A 12,839-nucleotide genomic window follows, 5' to 3' on the forward strand; every position below is an offset into this window, starting at 1 on the left:
TTCGCAAAACGAATTTCCTATGGGCTTGCTTCACAAGATGAAAATATCTTGCGAGTTCCTGCGGGTTTTTTTCCCTCCCCCCCCCTTTCTCCCAAGCCGCTAAGTCGCTTATCAGCTGATCCTAAACCGCTAAGCCGCTTATCAGCTGATCCGCTAAGCCTGCTAAGCCGCTAATAGCGCTAATCCGCTAATGGGCTTGCTTCACAAGACGAAGAAACCGCAAGACGAAGAGACTCGCGGAACAGATTCTTTTTGTCTTGCGAGGCACCACTGTATCCTATTTAACTCAAGGCTATGGCCACATTCACACATCATGCTGTACCATAGTTTAGGACAGACTCTCCTCCCCTTCCAGAGGTTTGTAAGCTTTTACTTCCCCTTTTGCTTAAGCAGTTTTTTGCTTTATCCAAGCTTGCACAAAGTAGCTAACATTAAGTATCATCTGCTTGAAACAAGCCAACTTGGTTTCAAGATAGCTTATTTCAGATGAGCCATAATTAATATCAACACATTTGTCTGTATGAAACAATGAACCATGATGAAGCAGAAGTGGAAGACAAACCAGTTTCATATGCTGCTGCTGTGTTCTCAAGGAAGCATTATGTAGAAGGATTGGAAGTATTATTATTATTATTATTATTATTATTATTATTATTATTGAATCAGTGTTAGTATAATAGTTATAAATTGTTCTAAATCTATAGTTTCTCATTATTCTAAGGAAATAATTCTTAGAAAATTTTCCTGCATATATTTTATGCTTTCAAAAAAAGCTGCGCAGATATGTTTAATGAATGTGTCCTTTGGTTTTTTTAAGAGGCAACCAGGATGAGCCAACAGAAAGTCATAAATAGATACAAATGGATTCAGTTGATTCACTTTCACAAATAAGCCAAATGATATTTGTGAAGGTCTAAAAGTATTATGTCCTCACTTTTCTTTCTTCTTTTGAAGCATCAATTGTCAACTGTTTTGATTATTTCAGTTAACTTTATCCAATGTACTTTGTTTTTGGAAATCTGTTCCAGCAAGAGACAAAGTGTGCCTAAGCAGCGAGAGAGGTGTTCTGCATCCAGGACAGTCCATTGTTGAACACTCACCTGATGGTGTTTGCCACACTTCCTACTGCACAAGCATAGTTGATCCTGTTACCAAGTACTATCGGATAAATATATCCACTATAGATTGTGCGGCAAGGTGCAAATCTGTAAGAAGTTTAGAATTTAACTTTGGGTTTTCTCTGGTAAAATAGAACAGCAGATAGGAATAATAAATTTATTAAGAATAAAGGAAACTAGTGCAGTTGCACTAATTTCCCCACCCAGAATCTCTGATGTCTTATAACAAGAGGTCTTATTTGAATACTGGGATTGGTGGTTGACCCATTGATAACATTCAGTTATAAGAACAGATGTTTTAATGCTGCTATGATTTGTTCTACAAAAGTAAATACCGTACTTGCTGTTAGAAGTTAACTCCACTGCATAGGTAATAGTTTCAAGGATCAAAGCAAGCTGCAGAAATGTAGAGTATATTTACCGAACATTACATAAATTAATCAATTGATACAATTCATTTTGTTCCTGGTGAAAATTTCCCCATATATTGAATCAATTGATATTGTATCTGTTTGTTAAGGCTTGAAGAAGCTTGAAGAGCTTCTGTACAACAAACAAGAAACTGAGCACCATCGTAACTATTCTGCTACAGCAAATGCAGTGAACAATCCTTTCTATGAGGACAGGATATCATGCTATTAGTGTTGGACAAAGGCTTGTTGGAATATTGCACTATGCATAAATGCAATTTAATTGTGAAAAAGCTCATGTTTTTGCTAATATGGAATACAGAAAGTCATTTTATGTATGCTTTAGTGGTGTAAACATGAATGTGCATGTGATACACATAAATGTGTTAGAAAATGCAAACATAGTTCATTATTTAAGCTGAGTAATTGCCATGGGCAAACAGAAGTCAAACCACTGCATGAATTAAAACTTAATAGCCATGCTTGACTTCTCTGCAGAACTTAAGAAGTTGTTGCCTCAAACACTGATGGACATTAACCAGGTTATCCTGGTTTTATTGTATCACGGCATCTTGGCAACAGAAGATAATCTGTCTTGGACACAACAAATGTGTATGAACTGTACTTTTATCATGCTAAAAACTGATCACGTTGAAAGGCCCACAATCAATTTCAAAGTGGCTGAGCCACAGCATGAACCCAACTTCCCCATATGCAAGTCTAAGGGCCATTGAAGTACACTGGTCTCCTAGTAATAGCAGCAGTACATTTATTTAAGGTGCAATAATACATTTAATAGTAATGTTAGATACTATGACAGAGTCCAACGGAATATTGTAAAAAAAAAAATACACGTCTGTAATCTTAATTCCTGATTTGAACTATATTTGAAATGATATCCTTTACTTTTTCAGAATGAAGTCTATGAACCTCCAGAGGATTTAACAACTTGTTGTGGAAAATGCAAGAATGTGTCTTGTGTTCACTCTTTCAGCAATGGAACAGTTTCACATTTTAAGGTAAATTCGTACTTACAGTTTTTCTCATGGAGGGAGAGTAGCTCTCATTGGTTACTAAGTGTAAGTGCTGAATTAAGTTTGTGCTTCCGAACCAAAAAACCTGTTGTGGAATTTTTTGAGCAAGCAATCTGTGCTCAAACTACATTAGTGAAACAAATTTAGGAAACATGAAGTTGCACATTCCTTTTTTTAAAAAAAATAATATTTATTAAGTTTCCAACAAATTAAGCACAACACTACAAAAAACAAAAAAGAAAAAAAACATACAATACAATACATAATAAAAAAACCAAACATAATAAAAGAAACAAACAAGACAAAACAGAACAAAACAAAAACCATTTAAAATTTCAATTTCAACATCTTATCTTTCTTTCCCTTATTTCCTCGACCTCCTCACACCTCCCTTTTTGTATTCCACTTCTGTTAATTGTTTCAGCAATTCCTTTCCATCTTCCTCTGTTTTCTATCCTATAATTATCTTAACACATTCTAACCATATTTTTCCCTTTAAAACTCAATTAATCTATTTATACTTAATTCCAATTCCTATCCATCTTCCCCTGTTTTCTATCCTATAATTATCTTAACACATTTTAACCTTATTTTCCTTTAATACTCTATTAATCTATTTATACTTAATTCCTTATAACATTTCTACTGAAGCCATATAACTTCATTCCAACGTTCTTCTAACATTCATTAATTTTACAATATTTCTATAAATAATCTTTAAACTTTTCCCAGTCTTCTTCCACCGACTCTTCTCCCTGGTCTCGGATCTTGCCAGTCTTTTCCGCCAATTCTATCTAGTCCATCAACTTCATCTGCCATTATCCAACACTTCTGTACTTCCAGGAGACAACCATTCTCTCAGCCAGCAAAGAGCAGGTGATTCACAACAAAGTTTAGGGGTCTGGCAGGGCAGGTCCACCTCCTTCTTTAGCATCCGTCAATATCTTAAGTTTTGCTCGAGGCTTCCTGCCCTGCCAAACAACTCCAAAAACATCCCTCTGCCACCTCCTGATACAATCCATCCCATCCAAAACTTGCACTGTTTGAAACGAAAGCAACATCCCCGGCATCACAGCAACCCTCATCCCCACCACAACGACTCGGCCCAACAGTAGCAACTTCAGATTTGTCCATATTTCCCAATCCACCTTCTCTTCAATCCAATATCCTTCACAGTTACCCTTAAATAAATTCACATTTTTGATGGTCATACTGGCCCCCAAAACCTCTCTTTCTCAACCGATGTTAGTCCAGTCTTCTCCTGAAGCTCTGTCAGGCTTCCCTTTCCCAATTCAGGTAGGGCACTGGTCCTCAAATTCTTCTGTTTTCCTTTAAGTTCCATCATAACAGATGTCACATCGAATTGCTTTTGAATGGATGGGGCTCTTTCACACTCCAGTTGTATTGTTTTACATTCAGCAGCAAGGTTTTTCTCCCTGACTTCATCCGCAGTTTGCTGTGTCGACGTAAATTCCTGTATCAATCTCTGAATGGTTTCTGTGTTGGTGTTCACCTTTTGTCCCAGATTGTCTATTTTCCTGTGAAGCTGTTCCAACGAATCGTTTATTTTCACTAAAGCGACCACTAAGGCCTCTTCTGTCGACATTTCACCTGTTTTTTCCCTTTCCATTTACCATAACACTTGAGAAATTCAAGGTCAATCTCAGAGTCTCACAGTTCTTATCTTACAGCTGGAAGTCCCCCTAGCCCAGCTCTTATAAAGTAACAAATTTCAGAGATTTCCACTAGAGGGAAACAATGTCCCCTTTAAACACAACTCATACAATCCAAAGTTAATTTCAGATATCAGATACTTTTTACTCCTTTTTAGAAGCAGCCGGAGACAATAGAAACAATGTATTTCTCTTCCTTTGCTAGCTGTCAAGGAACGTTCTAAGTGCTGTCAATGAACATTCCAAAACGTCAGTCCTACTGGCAGCCCGTTTCCAGGGTCAGAGCGGCTTTATTTTAACTCCCTTCACTCTCTCCTGCAGGCATACTCAGTCCACAACTTCCCCCCCCTTCTCCTGCCTCCAAGGGGGGTTTTGTGCTCTTTGCTGATGGAAATTTAGGCTTTTACAAAAGGCTTTCCAAGACTTCAGCCTACAGCCTCCTTGCCTCAGTCTGTTTACAAGTAGGGAAGGCGGACTTCCTGTTTTGAACCTCCCCGTTTCGATGCCAAATTAAACTTTTAAAATCCGATTCTCCCGTCTCAGCTCTACTCACGGGTAATTACTTTGGAGTCAAATTGTCCACAGGAAAAAGTCAATGCTCTCCGGCAACAGCTATGCGGCTTCGCTCCGTGGAAGAAGCAGACGATTCGAAGCACCGCACCACTCACCCCACATTGCTCCGGATCCCCGAAACCGGGTTTCCCCGCGAGTAGGGGAGGCGCAAAAGGTGCCCGCCGAATCCCACATTCGCAGGCTACTCCCGCCTGTGATTTTTATGGGTCTCCGCCTTCGCTGCGGCGGTACAGACCCAAATTCCCATGGGGCAAGTTCCTCCCGATCAGAGGAACTCCGCCATTGCCGGAGGCACCAACCTGGAAGTCCGTTGCACATTCCTACTCTGGTGATGGCAGAGCTATGTATGATGGGAGCTACCTGGACAGTAGTGAATGACATGGTGGGATGATGGTACTCACCTGGCCTCCTGACAATGGAGTCACTGTTTTTATTGTGAGGGAGAGGGCAAGGTAGTGAGGCAGTTGGTGCCATGCAAACACACCAGCCAGCAGGAGTGCAAGATTGGCTCCACTAGTGTGCTTGCACAGCATCAACCTCCCAGCCACCTTGAGGACATGGGTAAGTGCTGAGTCTAGTGGCCAAGTGCAGTTGCTGACCCTTCTTCTTCCCATCATTTGATTATATTGAAAAATCTTAAGGTGGGAAAATTAACAACTGTAAGATCAATAAGGAGCACTATAGATAGTAGAGCAGGCATCCCCAACCTTGGGCCCTCCATATGTTTTGGACTACAATTCCCATCATCCCTGACCACTGGTCCTGTTAGCTAGGGATCATGGGAGTTGTAGGCCAAAACATCTGGAGGGCCACAGGTTGGCGATGCCTGTAGTAGAGCAATAGTACAGCTCTTTAACAGTATGTAGGCTTTGGCTTCTCTTCACAAGAGGTGGGACAGAGGAGAAACAGCAATACTTTCACTACTAATTTGAACCCCACATAGAGTTATGTAACCTTTCAGAAGTCACATTGAATTATGCTGGTCTGTCACAGGACTATGTGGGAATAAGAAATATAATAAACCAAGGTTGCTACAGTGCAGAACTGTATTACTTTGTGGATGCATCTGGAAGTCTTGTTTCTCAGAAAGGCACAATACTGATTGTATTTGGTGTTAGGAATGTCAGTGAAAGCTCCCTCAGTGCGAGCAAGTGGCTTATTTTGACCTTAAATCAAGTTTGTTTGTTTGTTTGTTTGTTTTAAAAAACTGCAAATTCTATTGGTTTTTGAAGTGTTTGTATTTCTGATAATTATTTTAAATACTCAAAATAGCCTGGCACCAGTTGGATTTCGAACTGTGTCAGATACGACTGCACATACACACCATTTGGACCTGTTCTAATTACATCAGCCATCAGCTGTCCACCGTTTAATGAAACAGAATGTGTGAAGGTCAGTGGTTCATCCATTTCGCATTCGATTTTGAAAGCTTTTATTTTGCTTCCTCTGGACACTTCCATTTATTGCAACAAGATAGAACAAAAGGCCGTAAAGGCTAAAGAGCCGGAACACAGGTTAGACTTTGCATTTGGAAATGGGATGCTGTTGAAATCAGTCCTCCCTCTGGTGAGTGACCCTTCTCCTGGCTATAACATTTAGATCTACTTAACATATAGATCACAAAACCGCCATGCTGTAAGTCTCTGTGTGTCCACCACACCCCTGGCAGCACTGGTGGGGAAACAGGGATGCTCACAACATCATGGTAATATAATTACCATAGAGCTATATGTAATGTAAACTACCATAGATCCAGTGCTGTAAAGTGGTTAGCCTGTAGGTACTAGGACTTGGGAGACCAGGATTAAAATCCCCATTCAGCCATGAAGATTACTGGGTGACTTTGGGAGAGTCTCCACCTCTTAGCCTAACCTACCTGACAGCATTGTTGTGAGGATAATATGGAGAGAGGGAGAGCCATGTACACCACCATGAATTCCTTGGAACGAAAGAGGGATATAGATGCAAATAAATGAATGAATGAGAGAGAGAGAGAGAGAGAGAGAGAGAGAGAGAGAGAGAGAGAGAGAGTGTCTTTTCAGAGCCATAAAGGTAAAAAAGCCTCTACAGTGAGCACTGTGACTGCTCATTGATTTACCAGGTGTGGAAGTGTTCTACAGATGATGGGAAGAAAGCAAATGTTGTATCACTCCAATGCAGTTCAGAGGGGCAGGCAAAGTGCCTAGAGGATTATACTTACATTTTCCTCTCAAGTACTTTCAAAAGCAGCCTTGCGATGTTGCTCCTAATCTGTTGATCTGACTTTTGTTTAGAGTGAATGTTACGCTGAATCTCAGGTTGTTGTTGGGTTTTTTTAAATGTAATAATAGAATCACAGAACTGTAGAATCACAGAACCGTAGAGTTGGAAATGCAGGAATATGTATCTGTCCCATATGGGGATCGAACCTGCAACATTGGCATTTAACAGCATCACGCTGTAACCAACTGAGCTATTTAGGCTCATATTTTGTTTCAGTCAAAATAAATATTGTTTTATTCTCTAGATTCTGGTTTATTTACTGTTTAGTTTTCTTGAGAGTGCAGTTAAGTGCTCTTCCAATAGTTCATCTCTACTACTACTACTACAACCTGTGAATTAGTGCTAAAAATGATTTTATACTGGTAGTGACTTTTTTTTTTAATACAAATTCAGGTTGGAGGATATATTGTACCATTCTTAGAAGGATGCTGCAAAACATGTAAGTACCAAAACATCAATAATTGTGTACATATGAGAGAGTTTTGAGGGGTACTTGTTGCCTTCCGAAACATCTAAATAATAAGCAGCACTAACAATAACAAGAATAAAATTGGTTTACCCAATGCTTACAATAGCAGTAACATTCTAAACTTAACTTTAGTTATTAAGAGATCATGTGCCATTTAAATCAATGAAATTTACCTCCATGTTTTGTTTAGATCATTGTGTGCCTAGTATGAGATTGTGAATGACTGTAAAAAAATCACACAGGTGATAGCATTGTCTACCATTGCCAGTAAAACTAAATCTAGATTCAGTCTGAGTTAAGACAATATTTACTAAGGTTAGAATGACACCTGTGTTATTTTCGCTGGTTGGGACTGAATCTAAGGCTACTTTTCTGCAACCAGTAGTGATTCTTTCAATCATAATTCACAAATCAGACCAACCAGCTGGGAGTGGGGCAAGAGCTGGAAAATTGCTAATCAATGATTCATTCACTATGATTTGAAATATTAGATTGGTTGCATGGTCATTTAGATTATTTAAATGAGCTTTGCTGTGTATTTCCTTTAGAAGGGAAGATTTTACTATTTAAAGCATTAATACCAACAGAACCAAACAGTCATAAACAAATAAGTACTTACGGGATAAATAAGAAACGAAAAGGAAAGCCATAATGTTGTTACATGGGGACATAATTCATCAGGAAATTCTGCAGCTGAAATCCCATTACAGTTTACAAAAGCTGTTGCGGGGTGTATGTGTGAAATAAAGTTTCTCATGGTTTCAGTTTGTCAAGAAATTATTATTAATAAAGTAGGGGCATATTTGTCTATGATATGTGGTATATTTTAAGCTGTTTAATTTACATTTAAAAGAAAATAAAGGGAACAGTGCCATTTTCAAAATATAACTTGACATGTAGAATTGAGGTTCATGAAAATGTGGCTCTTTGTTTTGTGATATCAGCTCTCTTTGGTATTCCTCAAAATGAAGTTAACACATTACAGAAGTAGAGGCACTGTGAAAAGCAGAAACTATTACTAATATTTTGTTTAAATATATCGGATGAATGAATCATGGAGGCAGTATCTTCGTTTATGGTACAAAGGAGTTGTCAGCTTATTCATTTCATAATTTCACAGATACTTACGTTTTTATTAAGCCCAGAATCACTTGTGTATATGTTTATATCAGAGGCTGCAATCCTATGCTATCTTACTTTAGAGTAAATCTCATTGAACTCAGTGGGACTTATTTCCAAGTAAACATTCAAAGGATTGTATGGCACATCGTGTAGTTCCACATCTAGACCAAAATCCATAGACTAACAGTACATGTCTTCATGTTGGGTTGTGGCTATTGTGAAGTGGTTAGAGTGTCAGGCTTCACCTTGGAAGATCTGGGCTCAAATCCTTGTTCAGTCATGAGGCACTTTGGGTAGCTTTGGACAACTTTACTTCAGCCTAAACCTACCTTGTAGATTTGTTGAGTGGATAGAATTGGTAATGCTCATGTATTATATTATTACCATAGCTACATAGCAATACTTGCAGTAATATGTACATGTCAGTACAATACAATTACTAAAATATTCCATGTTGAGCTCCCTGGAAGAAAAATGGGACACAAACATGAAAAAATAAATAAGATATTACTGTGTGTAATTTAAGGAGAAGGAAATTGTTTAGCAACTACTACATATAAAAGAAAGTTACATGCACAAGTGCAAGAACCTATTTTAAATATAAAACAAGAAAATATTATTTAAACTCAGGAAGGAATTCAAAGTAGCACTAAGAGGCTCTGTCAGTGCAAGCCATTATGCTTCCTTGATGGAATGATTTCCTCACCCTCATTCCCCTCCCCCCTATTATCATGGGGGAATGGGGAGAACTCTTGGAACAGTGGGATGGGGAACAGGAGCGTAGAGCCAAAATATGTACCTTGAAGGAATGAATGCCTTAGTGCAACACTGAATTCCTCCCTAATGTTTGTGCATCTATGTATCATATATAATGTGTTCGATTTGTAATATTCTTATTAGGTTCTGGAATGTCATTGTTGCTCCCATTCCCTGTTAGCCCAGTCACTCCTGTACCTAGTGCTAGCTGTAACACAGGTACATATTCTTGGAAATCAGTAGGAACAAACCAGACAGAACCATTGTTGATTTCCAACAATGTACTCCCTCATAGGAGCATCATGCCCTCAGGTCACAACATCTGGTTGAAATAAGCTGTATTGTAGTATGAACTGCTGATTTTTTCAGATCTGCTCACATATCTTTTCATTTTGCACTGTATGGGCAGTGCATTGTTGTTAGCCAACAATGTACTGTTGGTAGTAAGCATTTGCATAGTGTTTTAGCTTGCTGCATGGTTATTTTGCTTGCTATTTCCAGTAATTTCCATAGTGCTGTAGAAGATAGAAACTAATCGCTTTGCTTGTTAAAGCTTGCTGTTAAAATAACACTTACCCAGAAAGTATGGCATATGTGTACAGCACTGTCTCCTTGGGTATATGCTGAATGAATGGCTAAATATTATCATCTGTTATGTAACATTTCTAAAAATAATTATGTGGTGCTGGTAGTTGCTCAATGAGAAATACTGCAAACCAGAAACAGTGCAATAATCCTTCACAAAAGTCTTCCCCATACAATTGACACACTGTCTTCTGGCAGAGTTCCTATTGGATTGGGAGTAAATAAGCAAATGGTTCCTATTGACCTGTTTGTTTTATTTTAAATATTTGTATGCCACCTATCCAACCATATTTTCAAGGCAGTTGGCTGCAGTGTGATGTGTAGCTTCTAGCTATGAAGGATTGCAGCACGAAGAAATAGCTCGACTGCAGCTGCATGTGAAGGTGGTCTCACTGATGGGCCACTCTCAGCTAAAAGGCTTGTAGGTTGAACTGAGAATGATAGCAATAAAACACCTCTGTGAATACTGGTGTTATTCAGGAGTTTGTACCAATGTAAGAACAGTGGTATCTCATATGTTGCAAACAAATCATAGCTTGTAATGCAGCCTGTCTGTTATTCATTTGTAACTCCTATGTAAAATAGTTGGGCTGGTGTTGAAGATTTGGAATGGGGTATCATGCATAGGAAAGCTGCCTCCAAATTGCACTATTTCTCCATCTCATCTATCTAGTTCCCTATTACACAGTTTGGCATTGGTGGCTGTTGCCTTTGTGGCTTTGTGTTGATTTGGGATGTCACATCATGTTGTTATAGTGTGAAACCCTTAGAGTGCAATCTTCAAATTGCTTACCCAAAATATGATGGTGTAATTAATGTAGACTTGGCACTATGAATGTTGCCATGTACACAACATATTTATTTTTATGTAACACCAGTTTAGTAGTATTGAATTCAGCTGAATTAAATTATTTTAAGTGCTTTTGGAAAATACTTGGGTAGTTTACTTCCACATTTTTAGATAGACCTATTCACAATCACGAGGTTACTTAGCAGTAAGTAATTTAAGACTAGGGCCCTAGATTATAGTCCTGAGCTCTTACTTGAGAACAATTATTAAAAACACTGGTACTTTAAAATAAATACATTTGGAATTAAGTTTTCTGTTGATTTGGAAAGTGAATTTTAGGGTGCTGCCCACCCCAGGAACTTCATTGGTACAAGCTCCACTCATTTCAATGGCAACTATACTGACACAGTCCTATCTATATTTAGATTTTTTGATACATAGAATATTTGTGCTGATAATAAATGTAATGCTTAGAACAATTTTGAGAGTCTAAAGTTTGAATGACATAGACCATTGCTCATGGTCTTAGTCTTTTATTTTCTATATGCTTACCTGGTGTATCAACTGGTTTCTAATCACGTCATTCTTTGCAGGCAAGGAAGATGGAAAATTCTGCAAAAAGGTGACTGTTAGGATGACAATACGCAAGAATGATTGTCGAAGTAACACACCAGTAAGTAAATGACTAGCTGTGTCCCGCTACTATTTGCACTCTGTTACCCTGAAAGTTTAGCATTATTGTTGGTTGGAAGCCATTTAGCCATTTCTCTTAGCAAATTAAGTTATTTTTCTGCTTATTTCCAGGTAAATATTGTTTCCTGTGATGGAAAATGCCCTTCTGCAAGCATATATAATTATAACATCAATACATATGCAAGATTCTGCAAATGCTGCAGGGAACTTGGGCTACACAGACGAAATGTGCAGCTATATTGCAGTGGCAACTCCACCTGGGTTAGCTATACTATTCAAGAACCCACAGACTGTTCTTGCCAGTGGTCATGAAACAATGCTACAAGAAATCAATGTGTTCAACAGCTTTGGGGGAAATTAATTTTACTCCCTGAGTTAGGACAAAGAATGTTGATGACACAGTTGCTTACAGTTACAAAACAAATCAGCATTTAAATAAACTGGATTGTGTTCTGGGATCTCTGCTGAACAGATGAACTTACAGCACTGATGTTATATTTTCAGAACACAACCCCACAAAAATCTGAACGTTTCAATGAGGCGCAACAAAATTGGCCACTTAACAGATTGTGTGACCGGTCTACTTACAGGAGCAGTGTAACATTTAAACAGAGAAAGATAGTTTCATGGTAGCAATGGCTGTGAAGAGGCAAATATGCATTTTCAAATTCTCCCATTCATGGAAGTTATTGCCATACTGCTTGTAAGTTGCTTGTTCATGTTACATTGTTCTTATGAAGTCATAGAATTCATGTAAGCTGTTAAATCTACAAATCATTGGTTGGTTGTGATATATGAACCATCCCTTAGAACCACTAAAAGAGAAGAGCCCTGATCCAGCTCTCGTTGCAAGGAAGAAGTTGTGCCCAACTAATGATGGTTCTAAAGGATGGATCTGTGTTCCCCTGTGAACCCATTCAGTTAACTATGCATTATGGAAAGGTGATACACGTAGTACTTCTTTAGTGGTTTGGGGAGGAAGGGGATCTTTTTGGTCAATTTTTTATAGCTAGATTTCTATTACTAGTCTATAATAAAAACAAAAGCAAAAAAAATAAATCTGAAATTACAGGATTTTGGTCCTGTTATTAATTTCGTTTTTTAAAAAAATTGTGGTATGTGCCAACTTTCAAAAGAAAAGGGATTGCCTTTGAAAGAGGCCATGAAACAGACAGAACTGTTTTTGTGGAAGTCTGCTTTATTCTGTGCAACCACACCACCACTTTTTAAAACAGGGTGACCAACAGATATTTGGGACTGCAGCTGTCAATGTCTGTGACAGTTGGCATGCTCAGCGGGACTGATTGGAGTTGTAATCTGAAACATCTGGAAGGTGCCAGGTTAGGAGGGATGG

At 38.4% G+C, this 12,839-nt stretch overlaps 1 protein-coding gene across 1 annotated transcript in view; it reads left to right on the forward strand.

Annotated features, from left to right (window-relative positions):
• Positions 1 to 12,025, forward strand: part of OTOG (otogelin) — a 98,268-nt gene extending 86,243 nt beyond the window's left edge. The window contains exons 51-56 of the mRNA XM_081202064.1: positions 1,029 to 1,207; positions 2,443 to 2,547; positions 6,081 to 6,200; positions 7,464 to 7,509; positions 11,386 to 11,465; positions 11,597 to 12,025. Of these exons, the coding sequence (XP_081058190.1) occupies positions 1,029 to 1,207; positions 2,443 to 2,547; positions 6,081 to 6,200; positions 7,464 to 7,509; positions 11,386 to 11,465; positions 11,597 to 11,797 (731 nt within the window). The 3' untranslated portion in view covers positions 11,798 to 12,025. The remainder of the gene's footprint in view (positions 1 to 1,028; positions 1,208 to 2,442; positions 2,548 to 6,080; positions 6,201 to 7,463; positions 7,510 to 11,385; positions 11,466 to 11,596) is intronic.
• The last annotated feature ends 814 nt before the right edge of the window (positions 12,026 to 12,839 follow it).

This window comes from Podarcis bocagei (assembly GCF_964188305.1).
Source record: "Podarcis bocagei genome assembly, chromosome: 1".
NCBI classification, from domain to species: domain Eukaryota; kingdom Metazoa; phylum Chordata; class Lepidosauria; order Squamata; family Lacertidae; genus Podarcis; species Podarcis bocagei.